Source organism: Schistocerca americana, chromosome 4 (assembly GCF_021461395.2).
Source record: "Schistocerca americana isolate TAMUIC-IGC-003095 chromosome 4, iqSchAmer2.1, whole genome shotgun sequence".
Taxonomy (NCBI): Eukaryota; Metazoa; Arthropoda; class Insecta; order Orthoptera; family Acrididae; genus Schistocerca; species Schistocerca americana.
The window spans coordinates 117616076-117633498 of NC_060122.1; the positions used below are offsets into that span (position 1 = coordinate 117616076).

General features: G+C 40.0%; 1 protein-coding gene across 3 annotated transcripts in view; it reads left to right on the top strand.

The window, feature by feature from the left end:
- Positions 1-17423, top strand: part of LOC124612605 (RNA-binding protein Raly-like) — a 395826-nt gene that overhangs the window by 314609 nt on the left and 63794 nt on the right. For all 3 annotated transcript variants that reach the window (XM_047140895.1, XM_047140894.1, XM_047140896.1), the window contains exons 4-5: positions 3460-3538; positions 12781-12798. In XM_047140895.1, coding sequence (XP_046996851.1) covers positions 3460-3538; positions 12781-12798 — 97 coding nt within the window. The remainder of the gene's footprint in view (positions 1-3459; positions 3539-12780; positions 12799-17423) is intronic.

Below are 17423 nucleotides of genomic sequence, written 5' to 3' on the forward strand. Positions count from 1 at the left end.
AGCGGATCGTCCAATATATTTCTTTGTTACGAGAAGTAAAAGCTATTTACTCACTCATTATTTTGCGAATGTAGAATTTCCCGGCGTTGAAAAGTTCTCTGGCGAAAACTTCTCGGGCTTACAGCCGGATGGTAGCTTTAAGATATCGCGACATTTCGACGAGTGTCTTTCGCTATCATGTTTGCAAAAAATGATGAGCGTGACAATAGTCGAAACTTCGCGGTATCATAATGCTGTCACCCCGTCTGAAACCCTATAACTTTTCATCAGTACTACTATTTTGTCTCTTATCAACTGTTTTTATTTTATTAATTTTTTATCTGTAGCTTTCTCTTTAAAGCGTTGTCTTGGTAAGTGTATGGTTTACCTCCACTTGAGTTGGGTAGTTATAACGCCAGAGATACCAAGCAACGATACCTTTGAGTTCACAAATAGAGAAGATCGTCCTGGACGAAATAACAAAGAAAAACTCTTTTCCGCCATAGTTCAATACTTACCAGCTGAGGGTTTCAATCATACGGCACTACAGAAGCAACAATATCCAAAAATATCATGTGTCCCATTCGGAGACGCATGGCGCAAGGTTGTGGAATTTAGTTCATAATTATGGCGTTCTATTTGGAGAAAACAAACTTGGCCGTCACTCTTTTACATTGAAGAGCCAAAGAAACTGGTACACTTGCCTAGTATCGTGTAGGGCCCACGCGAGCACGCAGAAGTGCCGCAACACGACGTGGCATGGATTCGAGTAATGTCTGAAGTAGTGCTGAATGGAACTGACACCATGAATTCTGCAGGGTTGTACATAAATCCTAAGAGTACGAGAGGGTGGAGATCACTTCTGAACAGCATGTTGCAAGCATCCCAGATATGCCCAATAATGTTATGTCTGGAAAGTTTAGTGGTCAGCGGAAGTGTTCAAACTCAGAATAGTGTTCCTAGATCCACTCTTTAACAACTCTGGACGTGTGGGATGTCGCATTGTCCTGATGGAATAGCCGAAGTTCGTCGGAATGCAAAATGGACATGAATGGATGCAGGTGATCAGACACGATGCTTGCGTACGTGTCACCTGTCAGAGTCGTATCTACACTTATCAGGGCTCCAATATCACTCCAACTGCACACGCCCCACACCATTACAGAGCCTCCACCAGCTTGAACAGTTACTTGCTGACATGCAGGGTCCATGGGTTCATGAGGTTATCTCCATACCCGTACACGTCCATCTGTTCGATACAACTTGAAACGAGACTCATCCGAACAGGCAACATGTTTCCAGTCATCAACAGTCCAATGTCGGTGTTGACGGGCCCAGGTGAGGCGTAAAGCTTCGTGTCGTGCAGTCATCAATGGTACACGACTGGGCCTTGGCCTCCGAAAGCCCATATCGATAATGTTTCGTTGAATGGTGCGCACGCTGACACTTGTTGATTGCTCAGCACTGAAGTCTGCAGCAGTTTGCGGAAGGGTTACACTTCTGTCACGTTCAACGATTCTCTTCAGTCGTCGTCGGTCTCATTCTTTCCGGATCTTTTTCGGGCCGCAGCGATGTCGGAGATTTGGCGTTTTACCTGAGTCCTTATATTCACGGTACACTCGTGAAGTGGTCGTAGGGGAAAATACGCACTTCGTCGCTACCTCGAAGATGCTGTGTTCCATCGTGCGCCGACTGTAACTCCACGTTCAAACACACTGAAGTATTGATAACCTGGCACTGTAGCATAAGTAATCGGTCTAACAACTGCGTCAGACGCTTGTTTTCTTTTACGAGAGGCGTTGCCGACAGCAGCGCTGTATTCTGCCGGTTAAAATATCTCTGTATTTGAATACGCTTGCCTACACCAGTTTCTTTGGCGCTTTACTATAGCTGGTCAGGTACCGCTGCTGACAGTTTCTTACACTGCCGGGATTAAAAGTGGAACTCGCCACAAAACAAGTTTTCTCCAGGAAGGCTACTAGCTACTGTTAAACACAAAACTAGTTGAAAAAAAAAACAAGATATGCTGCACTTATGAAATTAGGTTCATTAAAATAGTGAGTTCAATATATCTCGATACGCAAACAAAAACTCGTTGTATGCGACATATATGACAGTGAAAAAATTCGCTTTATGTAAATTACCTACGTTGTTCTGTCTCCATTTGCAGCTAAGTTTCAGTCACGGTGAATTTTCTGTGCAGCACTCCAGTTAATAAAATAGAAGGTCTATTAAAACCATGAAATAAGGCGTGTATGTTCTTCATAAATTACCTCACATTTATTTAATTTCATACCTGTAAAATGTAACAGTACGAATTCTCTTCTGATCTATCTGCAGTTCAATATCAAGAACAGCACAGGATAAGCTATATGCAAATAATTCCTGTTATACTGATTTTTACTGATATACACACATATTGATTGTGGTTGAGCGACATCCACGTTATATTGGAGAAAATCTTTTTTTTTTATTTCAGTGTTCGAGTGTACGGTCTGTTTCTCGTTCACGTTACATGTGTCTAGAACTCAGCAAATTGGCAATATAGAATTCCTAACTAATAATTCGCATAAATGATCAAAGGGAATCTCTGTGGCGCTCAGTCCGCAAATGTTTATCGAAAGCGAATATTTTCGGGTCAGGTATTTACGACTAGACTTTGAGCCATGAGCAAAACCTAGCACTTCCGACTGTCGATTACTGCACGCTCATGTTTTGCACGTACAGCAAATAACGATATATTTGTATCGATATGATGTTTGTGTGGTCTTTTATGACTTTTTCCAGAGATCAGCAGTGACAAAGCATCTCACTCGTGTATATCAGTACGTCTAGCACACTGTATTAATACCAACGTACATACAGAATGACAATTTTTGTTTCAAGAACGTTCATTGTATTAAGTAACATAGGTTTGGGTATTACATTCCTTTTTGTAGGACTATCTAAAAATTTCCCCTCCAGGACGATTAAAATTCGTTCTCGTTTCCACTGACGGTAGTTTTGTTACACATCTATATCGTATCGTTGATAAAAACGGTAGACTAGGTTTAGTCCTTCAGTCATCCTGTGTTGCGAGCCACACATCTGAAATTGAATAATTAGCGTCTCCTGCTGCGTCACCCACAACTGTACACCCTCTCTATCTCTTTCTCCGTCTCCTACTCCCTCCCTCCCCCCCCATCACTCTCTCTCTCTCTCTCTCTCTCTCTCTCTCACACACACACACACACACACACACACACACACACACACACATACTCTCTCACACACACTCTATCACTGTCTTCTGTTTTCAATTCCTGTTTTTTGTTAATATCTCATGATTAATAGCAGCATACTGCAATTACGATTTTTGTGAGTGTACTTTGATAGCTTCGGATTTAATTTAAGTGGAGATAACACAATTTTTTTTGTTGTTGTTGCGAAAAAGTCACTGTTGTTGTGCTTTTTACTTCTAACGAAGAGTGTGTTTTTCAGATGTTAATTTGGTCGCTGAGCCAAAGCCACACCAGACCGGTAGAAAGAGGCAAAATGTTACCAAAACTGGCAACGACTGGTGAGTTTAGGCTAATTTTCACAAGGATCTTTTTGTTTTTAAACTTGCATTTTAATTTTTATTGTAAGGAACCTGTTAATTAAATTCAAATACCAAAAGTTTTTGTTTTGAATTTTGCGTACATAGAAAACGGAATTTATTTTGGTTCCCAGGAGCTGAAAGCGTTGTTTATAATATATAGTGAAATATGTTTGAATTTGACTGTAGCAGATGATACAGTAGAAATTACCTAAACGACTTTTCCATTTCACTTGTCATCCTAATAGTGTGGAATTTTATTTTGAAATGTTTTTAAATAAACATAACCATACCTTCCTTTACCCGGACTGCAATTTGAAGAAAATCTTATTTTTACTTCTTTATCTGTGATAAGATACTTTTTATTCATCTCCTTATGGGGTCCGGATTGGTTTTGCGATATCAGTTTTGTGTATAATACAGTAACTGTAATATACACCGAAACGGGTGGCTGCATTATACATAATGAGGAAATAATGAAGATGAAGTCGTGCGAGAACCTGGCCCCTGATATCCTTCAGTGTTAAGTACTGGAATTTATTTTATCAAACCAGTTCACGCTTGTCGACCTTACTGATCCGCACTATAGTGTATTCAGCGTTGAGTTATAACAACGAATAGCATTTAACATGACTGGTCCATGTTTAAGTTATACGACAGACGCTTTACAGCAGTACAGTTACACCAAAATAATATGCAATTCCTAACGACAGGGATGTGAGAAACTACTACGAATCACAATCTTAGAACTTCTGGTGATATTTTCTAGAAGGTAATACGACAGTGTACCAATACTGTACACGACATCAAGTGAAGGCGAATGGATCCGATGCCAGATGGTGTTTACATTTACACACACACACACACACACACACACACACACACACACACACACACACAGACGCCGGCCGCGGTGGCCAAGCGGCTCTAGGCGCTTCAGTCCGGAACCGCGTGACTGCTACGGTCGCAGGTTCGAATCCTGCCTCGGGCATGGATGTGTGTGATGTCCTTAGGTTAGTTAGGTCTAAGTAGTTCTAAGTGCTAGGGGACATATGACCTCAGATGTTAAGCCCCATAGTGCTCAGAGCCATTTGAAACATTTTGAACCCCACACACAGTCAAACATACACGAGCAAACAATTAAATCGAAGCAAAATTAAATTTAGAATTTTCAGTCTCGTCTTAGTGTGCGCCAGTTTTTCCGAACGTCAACAATGTCTAATACCTAGATATGCCATCGTCACTTTAAAGATATTTGTTACAATCTCTACGATTTACCATCTAGTAGTTCTCATAGTTTCCGTCAACTTTATCACGTGACAGTGACGTATGTGCATCTCGAGAGCTTTGGCAAGGAACTGTCAGTCGACAGAGAATATACGGACTAATTTTTTTTGTAGAATGGTGACATATCTATACAGATGTACACCTACATGACTATTGGTTCAAATGGCTCTGAGCACTATGCGACTTAATTTCTGAGGACATCAGACGCCTAGAACTTAGAACTAATTAAACCTAACTATCCTAAGGACATCACACACATCCATGCCCGAGGCAGGATTCGAACCTGCCACCGTAGCGGTCGTTCGGCTCCAGACTGTAGCGCCTATAACCGCACGGCCACTCTGGCCGGCTATATGACTATTCTGCAGTCGATAATTGTGTGTTTCGCAGACGTTTAGTAAACCATTTTCAGATTATTTCTGGACCGTCCGACTCTCGAATAGCACGTTGTAAAAATAATCACCTAAATCTACGTGACCTCTGATTTCTCTTATTTTGTTACGATGGTCATTTATTCTTACCACTAAAGATAGTTTTGGAATGTTAGGGTTTTTTATGCCCCGCAGAACCTTCTCTTATAGGAATTTCGTCCACTGAAACGATATTGTTCTGTCTTAAATTCTGTGAGTGTAGCCAGATAATAGCCTGTCTTTTTCTGCCAACAATTTTCGGGAAGAAAAGTTTGCAAAACGGTTAAGAGGCACTTCAGAGACAAGAAACATACCACGTAACATGTCCTGCAGTAGCACTGCATTTGGTGAAGGGCTCATTTCTGTCCATAGCTGTTTTCACAGAAGAAAATCTGCCGGGGGCAGTATATGCGGTGGCCAAACAGTTTCCACGCGGGTCGGAATTTAGCTCTGCCCGCAGCCACGTGACTCCGATCTCCAGCCCGTGGCTCTGGAGGTGGACAAGCTGACTTACGAGCTCTCTCCGGCAGAGCAGAACCCATAACGGCGAGAAACAAAGCGTGAAACTGTATTTCATGTGGCGCCGAGTAGCCCTCGTATTGAGGGGGAGGGCGGTTTCTGATAAAATAACGCCCCCACAAAGTAGCGAAACCGGAAAAGAATTGTATCCATTCCTTTCCCCAGGAGTTATGTTAGGTGTATTAATCCATTCTTTACCCACAGGGGAGAACGTTTTCCTTGTGAATCGCGACGCTAGAATTACCTAGTGCGTCAGATGCATATTTAATTTATTCCTTTAGAGCATGGTAGTTCGCAATGAGATATTTCAAACATGTTCTTCAAAGTAATGCTCAGCTTTGTTTGATAAACAGGAGCATGGCCAACATGTAAACGGATAAATAATGCGGAATTAGTATATCACGTCGAATTCATATACTTACTTATTCTGGCAGTCGGCCATCTACGGACTAAGATACTCTTCCAACTATCATGAAACTCTTTTCGTGTGTTTCTCTAATTTGTCACATGTTATTCATAAATGCATTGTGTCTATAATGGCCTTCATCTAATTATTTGAAGCCTTAGTTCATTTGTTTTCTCTGAAAATCTCAAACGTCACTACAGCTGGTCTGAAAATTCCTCGGGTTTCTGCCTTTTCTGTCTGCGTGTCTGAGTCTCCTGAATCCTTTTTACCATGGTTCTCTTATTTTCGGTTCGAGTGAAGAATGCCTAAGATGCGTTTCGTCCCTTTGTAGTCGTTCATTCTTCTTATAAAGCCACAGCTGTGTAATTTTTTTCAATTTTAAAGTACATTCCTTCCTTCCCGTTTTATATGCATCCCCTTTATCCCTTTCAATGCGATGTACTGTGTAAAATCTTTCCGTCTCTACCATCTAACTCCGTTACTAAACACCTGTCAAAAATCCTATGGATGTAAGCGTACTGGTGTTACTGCAGACTTGTAACGACGAATTTTGGTGCTTACGAAAAAGCACTGTTAGCTGTAAATGTGTCACGTGATTTGGAAAGCTATTTAAATTTTCTAGCTCTTGCTTCCCCCCCCCCATGAACCATGGACCTTGACGTTGGTGGGGAGGCTTGCGTGCCTCAGCGATACAGATAGCCGTACCGTAGGTACAACCACAACGGAGGGGTATCTGTTGAGAGGCCAGACAAACGTGTGGTTCCTGAAGAGGGGCAGCAGCCTTTTCAGTAGTTGCAAGGGCAACAGTCTGGATGATTGACTGATCTGGCCTTGTAACAATAACAAAAACGGCCTTGCTGTGCTGGTACTGCGAACGGCTGAAAGTAAGGGGAAACTACGGCCGTAATTTTTCCCCGAGGGCATGCAGCTTTACTGTATAATTAAATGATGATGGCGTCCTCTTGGGTAAAATATTTCGGAGGTAAAATAGTCCCCCATTCGGATCTCCGGGCGGGGACTACTCAAGAGGGTGTCGTTATCAGGAGAAAGAAAACTGGCGTTGTACGGATCGGAGCGTGGAATGTCAGGTCCCTTAATCGGGCAGGTAGGTTAGAAAATTTGAAAAGGGAAATGGATAGGTTAAAGTTAGATATAGTGGGAATTAGTGAAGTTCGGTGGCAGGAGGAACAAGACTTCTGGTCAGGTGACTGCAGGGTTATAAACACAAAGTCAAATAGGGGTAATGCAGGAGTAGGTTTAATAATGAATAGGAAAATAGGAACGCGGGTAAGCTACTACAAACAGCTTAGTGATCGCATTATTGTGGCCAAGATAGATACGAAGCCCACACTTACTACAGTAGTACAAGTTTATATGCCAACTAGCTCTGCAGATGACGAAGAAATTGAAGAAATGTATGACGAAATAAAAGAAATTATTCAGATAGTGAAGGGAGACGAAAATTTAATAGTCATGGGTGACTGGAATTCGAGTGTAGGAAAAGGGAGAGAAGGAAACGTAGTAGGTGAATATGGATTGGGGCTAAGAAATGAAAGAGGAAGCCGCCTGGTAGAATTTTGCACAGAGCACAACTTAATCATAGCTAATACTTGGTTTAAGAATCATGATAGAAGGTTGTATACATGGAAGAATCCTGGAGATACTAAAAGGTATCAGATAGATTATATAATGGTAAGACAGAGATTTAGGAACCAGGTTTTAAATTGTAAGACATTTCCAGGGGCAGATGCGAACTCTGACCACAATCCATTGGTTATGACCTGTAGATTAAAACTGAAGAAACTGCAAAAAGGTGGGAATTTCAGGAGATGGGACCTGGATAAACCGAAAGAACCAGAGGTTGTACAGAGTTTCAGGGAGAGCATAAGGGAACAATTGACAGGAATGGGGGAAAGAAATACAATAGAAGAAGAATGGGTAGCTTTGAGGGATGAAGTAGTGAAGGCAGCAGAGGATCAAGTAGGTAAAAAGACGAGGGCTAGTAGAAATCCTTGGGTAACAAAAGAAATATTGAATTTAATTGATGAAAGGAGAAAATATAAAAATGCAGTAAATGAAGCAGGCAAAAAGGAATACAAACGTCTCAAAAATGAGATCGACAGGAAGTGCAAAATGGCTAAGCAGGGATGGCTAGAGTACAAATGTAAGGATGTAGAGGCTTAACTCACTAGGGGTAAGATAGATACTGCCTACAGGAAAATTAAAGAGACCTTTGGAGATAAGAGAACCACTTGTATGAACATCAAGAGCTCAGATGGAAACCCAGTTCTAAGCAAAGAAGGGAAAGCAGAAAGGTGGAAGGAGTATATAGAGGGTCTATACAAGGGCGATGTACTTGAGGACAATATTAAGGAAATGGAAGAGGATGTAGATGAAGATGAAATGGGAGATACGATACTGCGTGAAGAGTTTGACACAGCACTGAAAGACCTGAGTTGAAACAAGGCCCCCGGAGTGGACAACATTCCCTTGGAACTACTGACGGCCTTGGGAGAGCCAGTCCTGACAAAACTCTACCATCTGGTGAGTAAGATGTATGAGAAATGCGAAATACGCTCAGACTTCAAGAAGAATATAATAATTCACATCCCAAAGAAACCAGGTGTTGACAGATGTAAGAATTACCGAACAATCAGTTTAATAAGCCACAGCTGCAAAGTACTAACACGAATTCTTTACAGACGAATGGAAAAACTAGTAGAAGCCGACCTCGGGGAAGATCAGTTTGGATTCCGTAGAAATACTGGAACACGTGCGGCAATACTGACACTACGACTTATCTTAGTAGAAAGATTAAGGAAAGGCAAATCTACGTTTCTAGCATTTGTAGACTTAGCGAAAGCTTTTGACAAGGTTGACTGGAATACTCTCTTCCAAATTCTGAAGGTGGCAGGGGTAAAATACAGGGAGCGAAAGGCAATTTACAATTTGTACAGAAACCAGATGGCAGTTAGGCAGTTATAAGAGTCCAGGGACATGAAAGGGAAGCAGTGGTTGGGAAGGGAGTGAGACAGGTTTGTAGCCTCTCCCCAATGTTATTCAATCTGTATATTGAGCAAGCAGTAAAGGAAACAAAAGAAAAATTCCGAGTAGGTATTAAAATCCATGGAGAAGAAATAAAAACTTTGACGTTCGCCGATGACATTGTAATTCTGTCAGAGACACCAAAGGACTTGGAAGAGCAGTTGAACGTAATGGACAGTACCTTGAAAGGAGGATATAAGATGAACATTAACAAAAGCAAAACGAGGATAATGGAATGTAGTCGAATTAATTCGGGTGATGCTGATGGAATTAGATTGGGAAATGAGACATAGTAGTAAATGAGTTTTGATATTTAGGGAGCAAAATAACTGATGATGGTTGATGTAGAGAGGATATAAAATGTAGACTGGCAATGGCAAGGAAAGCGTTTCTGAAGAAGAGAAATTTGTTCACATCGAGTATAGATTTAAGTGTCAGGAAATCGTTTCTGAAACTACTTGTATGGAGCGTAGCCATGTATGGAAGTGAAACATGGACGATAAATAGTTTGGACAGGAAGAGAATAGAAGCTTTCGAAATGTGGTGCTACAGAAGAATGCTGAAGATTAGATGGGTAGATCACATAACTAATGAGGAGGTATTGAATAGAATTGGGGAGAAGAGGAGTTTGTGGCACAACTTGACCAGAAGAAGGGATCGGTTGGTAGGACATGTTCTGAGGCATCAAGGGATCACCAATTTAGTATTGGAGGGCTGCGTGGAGGGTAAAAATCGTAGGGGGAGACCAAGAGATGAATACACTAAGCAGATTCGGAAGGATGTAGGTTGCAGTAGGTACTGGGAGATGAAGAAACTTGCACAGGATAGGGTAGCATGGAGAGCTGCATCAAACCAGTCTCAGGACTGGAGACCACAACACACACACAAACAACAGCTCTTGCTTTCAAGATTTCAAGTAGGCTTTTGGCCGTAATCAGTTCTCCTGGATGTTAAAAGCTGTTCACGCATTTTATTGTTCTGTAAATGGTCTTTAATTGGAATTTGTTGTTTTTGGATATATGATAATTTTTAGAAATTTATCTGCAAGCCAGTTTGTTTTGCTACTTCTTACGGTATACTAATCTGTAATCAGCTGTACTGCATTTGCAGACTGTTTCAATTGTTCCATCATTATGACTACGTCATCAGCAAAACACGAAATGCGTTTGCATACCTTTCTGCGCAGTTCCAATCCTGAACACTTTAAACACATTCAGAAATTTTAATTCCTTGTGCCACTTCGGTATATTTTTTACAGTACACAGTTGAACAAGAGTGCCGAATGTCCCTCTCCCTGTCAAATTTCTGTTTCGATTTCTAGGGGCTCATAGAAGCATCCTAGGAATTTCATTTTGGATTTAGTGTTGGCCTTTCTCTTAAAATTCCTAGTAATTTTTAGTTAACTCTCATTTCTATCAGAATGTTATTTATATTGAACATTATCGCCATGGAACAATGCGTTTGCGAGCCTATTACACTTATTATTGTACGTGAAACAGACATGTGTTTAAAACTAAATATGGAGCAAACGCTAAAACCATTGATTTGTTGTTAGTGGGCACTACAAGATCGTATTAAGCATGGACGTACACTCTGTAAGTCTGTCCTTTCCTTACGAAAGCACAATGATGGATTTTTACTGCGATATAAAAGTAATACCAGGCAAGTCTATGTCATTTCAGATAGTTATTCAACATTCTCAGTTTTCTAAAAGAATAAAAGTGGTGACTCGCTGAAAATCCCTTATATACGAAAAAACTTTTGCTTTCGTTTCTGTATCAGCTCGTAAATTAAGCTTAAATTAAGCTCCAGTTGGCCTTCAGCCCCAAAACTTTCTAGACCGTTAGACCAATCATTTTTCTGTCGTAGATAAGTGGTCAATCACACGCTTCAAACAGCTGTGTATCTTACCCTTATCACTTTCATGGCATGGAAATCATGTTACTAGTTGTGACGTATCATGCGTCTGAAAATTCGGTGAATTGTCTCAGAAAAAGGGAACAATTGTTTCCTTGAAAGTAATCAGCATCCTGAGAATAAAGGAAACGTAGGTTTCCTTGAAAGTAATCAGCATTAGCTACAGCACTCTTCAGACATCGGTAGTAAAGTTATCGGAAACGTTCAGCTAACGCTTCTTGTGGTCACCCAATGTTGGATACCTATCCACAACGAATGCATGCTTAACTTTCTCGCTCAATGCAAGGTGATGGATCTTCAGGACCCTAATTATTCTCCAGAATAGGCGTCTTCAGATTTTTTTTTTTTTTTTTTTTTTGTTCACCCACCGTAAAATAGTCCTGAACGTCCAACGTTTCACAGACTTGGATGATCACAGTGCTTCGAGCGATTCTTCAAGAAGCATTTCCTGACAGCTTCCAACAGTATTACAGTTGAGGTCAGAAATGTGTTGTGGAAAACGGAGATGACTTTGATCGCCAATAAAGGTATTTCGTTTTAACTCTTGTTTCCTTTATCTTCTGAGGCCACTCATCGAGTTTTTCAGATATACCTTATATAAAATCTGTTGTACTTATTGAAAAAATACAGTTTCATTTGCTGAGTCCCAGATAGACTCATACGTAAGGATAGAGACGATTAGCCAATGATGTTCATATCTCGTGAAAAATTGAGTCTCAATGCGCGTTTCTGTTGAGAGATAACGATTTTGAGTGGAACAATGTTATGGCCTCAGTTCACTTAATTCTGTTGACCTGTCGAGCCACAGTTGCTAATAGTTTTGAAAGCAATTTTCAGGTTACATGTACTTACTAGAAAATAAGAAGAATTTTTATTTTTATACGTCTTCGCTCCAATTACCATTAAAGCTATTTCACGAAAATATGTAAATTCCGTTCATTTATTTGCGGATAGCTGTCAATACAAAATACTCACAATTTTCGTATTCGTTTTTTAGGAATTACTCCTCAGGTAATTATATTTGGTACCAACAACCAGTATTTATTTTTACCTCACTTTGTGGTTCGAATGTGATCTTTAAGTACAATGTCGGCTCTATCCACACCGTTCCTTACACTATGTTGCGTAGATGTCCATTTCGGTTTGAATTGTTAACGCTATTCAAGAATATACTCGTATTTCACTTTGAGCGACGGGGAGCTTCGTAACATTGTCCAATATTATGCTTGTTCAGTAACGAGAAAATTTCTTGAGGTAACTGTAGACCATATTGAATCAGGAATGAAGCTAATTTCAGTGCAGTAAAAGATAATTTTGTGCTACTAATACCAAACTAGAGCCCCCATACATTGTTAAAAAAGTGAGTTTGTAAACAATTTGTGCATTTTCTTTATGTAACATATAAGTTTAGCTGCATTGTAAGAAACATACTAAACCCAAATCAAAAAGTTCCTAAATTTAAGAAGATGTTGATATTATATTTTTTAATACTGTAGAGTACCATTTTTCTGAAAGCATAATATGCTTTACATAAAAATATTCTTGTTGCTCAATATAACTAAAGTTTTAATGATTTATAGTAAGTAGTTTAACATAATTGCTACACTTATCTAATAAAAGCATTTTCTTTCTTTTTCTAGGGACTACTACTATGACAGGTAAGAAGTAACGAGGGCTATGGTACACCTTTGAGCAACGTAAGTTAGGTATAAAAAGAAAGGTAGTATGTCAGTAAATACAATTCTTGGTATAGTTATTACGTAGCATTTATCCAAGCACAGGATACTCCATTTCAAGTTGAATAAAAAGTGAGAAAATTTACATCATATTTTAAAAAAATAATAATTTAATAATTATTACTTTAAATTAAAAATTATCGTTATTGTTATGGACAATAATTATTACATAAATTTATAGTAATAAATTAATTGTAATTAAATAATTTTTATATGTGGCAGTTATTGTAAAAGAAAATAACTTTCGTAAAGCTTTCTCTTAAATACGTATTTACTAGTTTTCGAGTTAAAATCCGGTAAATTTCGCGTTATTTTCCGGACACGGCAATTTATCTGCCGTTTAACTGATGAACCTTATTGCGGATTTCAGTGAACTGCGATTCATTTTGAAGTTGTAAGTCTGTTATTTATGAAAGTATATAACGATAATTTAACAATAACTAACGCAATTTATAAAACTCTTTTATTAATGCACTAGCTGAAAAAGACTTGCTTCGCGTGGTCTTTGTTTTCATTTGTTTTCTGAATACATTCCAGGTCACTCATAAGCATTTGACAAATTTATGAAAATAAACATTCAAAAAATCTTAAAAATATTAATGTTTCCTGTCAAAAACTTTATAGAATGCTCAAAAATACTTGTAAGTGCTCTTGAACCCACTTAATTATTCAGCAGTAACCTAATTTGAAATAAAGTATACTGTCGTTCTGTTATTGTTTTCTTATAGAGAACTGAGAAAATTAGAAAACTTTCTAGAGTATCCTAAAACATTTTGGAACATTCCAAGGTATTCGTAAATAGTATCCGAGAACGTTAAATAAAAGTCTGAAAATTTGGCAATGCTATGATCCGGCACTGAGACAGTCTTCTCATTTAATCGAAAACACGGAACTGAAGTGACGTTCTTAACTGCTCATGGAAGTGACGTTCTTAATTGCTCATGGGTGTAGCACAAAGTGATGTCATTTAAAAAGCAAAAATTTTCACTCTTATGTTTTGTAGAAAAAATTTTGATTTCGTACGTTCTCTCAGTCACGTTGTAATTCTGGCAGAGGCATCTTTAGTGGTGCTAACTTGTAGTGAGGAGTGAGTGCATAATGATGTGAATAGGAGCACATGTCCGGATACGTACTATTTCCGTTCTATGACGGTTTCTATTCAGACATTTAGCTAATCCACATCTGCTTGAGGGATGGAATTAGGCGTAACGCAGGGCAATTACTAGGTAACAATACGAGAGGAAACATAACGAAACATCTGTTTATCATTTAGACACGTTTGTTTGTGTTATCGCTTAAACATTACGTGCTTACGTTATTCCAAAACAAAAAAGAACCCATCGTACTGTACGTACAGAACAGTAGTGGTGCATTTCAACAGCGGCTCGATGTGGCGACGACCGTTAGAGACATTGTTACTACGAAACATGTGCTGGTACACGCTCTGCATCCCACCTGGCACATGGTGTCCCTCCAGTTTATAGTGCAGCTGCCAGAATTCGTGTCAGCAGGTCTTCCTCCGTCTCTAGAGGAGTCTCGTAGCAATGCAGACGTTGACATCACGTGACCGCATGACGTAGTCTACAAGTCCTAAAAGTTTGAAACGGGAGTCTCTGCATAACCTATAGATTGTGCAGGGAAACAATTTTCATAAAGATCAAACTCGTACATGGGTTTCAAACCTTGTTCATCACACAATCACGCCATTTTTAATTTTTATGTAGCCCCTTGTCTGAAACATGGAAAAAAATTATTCAGTAATAAATACACTGGTGTCCAAAATAAAAGCAACAATCTGCTATTTCCCCGTCCTAATTCACAATATAATCACAGCATTTACCGTCGTTGTCAGGCCTGTGTTGGTGCCACAGGTGGTCACACCCCATACTGAGCACGTTAGTCAGTTGTCAGAATGTGTGTGCAAATCCGTTAAGTTGTCTACCGTTATGCATGTTGCAGTCGATTACTTCTGTATTCTTTACTTTTTTTCTACTTTACTGTCACCTGTTTATACTGTTTTGTGGCAAAATAAATGAAACCTTACCAAATTTCCATTTGTTGCTTTAATTTTGGACGTCATTGTATTTAAGTTCACGCTGTACTTAGGTTGCGTTGGGCAAACGATCAACAACGGCCTCTCCATGAGTCATGGATGCTTCTATTTAGTTTTTATTTTTTTTTCTGGAGCTCTCCGTTGAATATATCATAAATAGTTCACTAATACTTTTTTTAAATCAAATGCTAAAGAGTTTGGCATAATTTTTATTTCCTTTAGAATTGTATGTTTCCAATCTGGGACCGTACAGTGTTTGTACCACGGTATGACATCCACGCTGTCATTTGTCAAGCCATAATGTGAGTGAAGAGTACGCCTTCGAGAAGAGAGACCATGCGCTTTTAGTGAAACTGTTTTATGTGAAGGGCAGCAAGTACAGTGCTACACTGAGAGAGTATCGCCAACTAAAAAGTTTGAGGGGAGGCCCGAGGTCATTAAATGGTTTAAAGAAGGTGATAATGAAATTCTAAAATACGGGTAAGCTTGATGTGGCACATGGAAGAGCAGGGCGTCCTGTTCCAGTGGAACTTTGTGACAAGGTTGCCGCAGCTGTAACTGACCGTGCAGCACGTGCACCGGGCAATGTTAGTGCTCGCACATTGTCACGATAATTGTCCATCTCATGGTCAACAATGCGGAAAGCTTTTCGATCTGTTTTAGACTGTTATAGTTGGAGTCACGAAAGATGGCGGTCGAGTTTTGGATTCTTCTGCGCACCTACGTCACGCATACTCCGACAGCCAATAAGCGTTCAGCAGTGCTGTGACCGTTCTGCTGTGAATGACTTAGCTAATGCGAGCGTTAAATGTAATCGCAGCGAGCTGTTTAGTGAATTTCGATTCCAATTCGTAGCGATTTGCCATCGCTGATTGTAGTGGTAATTGATAAATTCTGCAGAAGCAAGCGAGAGACGTACTTTGCAGGATATACGGTTTCTTCAAGCTGAAAGCACAGGCAAGCGCGTACCTGTCGCTTGGAATCGTCAAGAAGGCAATCCCCGTCCATGCCTAAAAAGGCGCGAACCGCAGCGTTCGTGTATCGGACTATAGTCGTACAAGATACAGACGGTGCAGCAACTGAAACTCCATGAATCGCAGTCGTTCGGTTTGTGGCACGGGTCGAGTTTGATGACATGTGGCCAGGCAATATTCTATGGAGTGACGAGGCACACTTTACACTACAGGATGCAATGAACACAATGAACTGCCGAGTTTCGTGTTCTGTTGAACCGCATGGTACTGTGGACGAAGGCCATTCCACTCACCGTATGTGACTGTGTAGTGTTGACTCACAAGCACCTCTACTCTCAGTTCGTTCTTCTTTGAAGAAAATACGCGCAGACATCCTGTCAGGTGTATCGTGACAACTGCACGTTATCGAGACCTCCTTGTGCATAGTGTGAACCCTGCTTTGGAAGAGGACAACTGTGTGGAAACCACCGTTTTCATACAAAATGGAGCAGCATCTCATGTCGCTCACAAAGTGAAAGATCTGCTTAATGTAACCTTCTACAAATCTGTTATCTCCAGAGGTTTTCCAGATGCGCGGTCTGCGATATCATCTGACTCTTGTCTCTGGGGATATCTAAAAGACCGTGTTTACCAGGGACACGTTCAATCCCTACCTGATCTGAAGGACAGCATGCAGGAACACGATGCTTATATTCCACCGGAACTGCTACTAGCAACTGTTGGTCACGTCGTTTTTCGGAAGCTAACGTCTTCGGTGCTCATATTGAACAAACTGTGTAAACAGCTGTTTATGATAAGTTAACATTACGTCTTGTTTTACCTTTCCTTCCAATGTCCCGTTCATAATCCATTACATATGCAAACATTTCTATATGTCTTCCTTGCATTCGCAGCGCCAGATTTGCACCTGGTAGCCAAAAGTAGAATTACTTTTTTGTGCAAATTGGCTCCGCATTATAATATCCACCAAGGTTCACTGCTATACTATAATCGCGTCCTACGATGGGCATGTGTAAGTAGATGCTCCGTTGTTACAACAACCTGGTGTTTGTAATTTACCATCTAACAGCTATGTTAGCGATTTCAAACGCAAAATAACTAGCTACAATGCTTTCACTGATAAGTATTTTCGACTTCTCTGTTGTTACTAGGAAGACAAATATCGTTGTATTCATGTGAGACAGTTGAACAACAAAAACAAAACAAAAAAGCAGAAAAGCTAACTGAGAGAGGCATGTGAAGTGAATTACGTTGCGCATTATTGTGAAAATTTTTATTTATTTCCAGATTTTACGAGAGTCGTTCCATAAGTAACGCCCCACGTTTTTTCTCAGAACATTATTTACTGTCAAGAGTCAGAATTTGGTGACAATATAAATCAACATGTCTTGTCCATGTCGTATTTTTCTACGTAGTCTCCATCGCGTTCTATGACCGTACGCCAACGTTATGGAAGAGCATGTATTCCCTGCTGGTAAAAGCTCTTATCCTGTAGACGTAGCCACGTTTTCGCTGACACT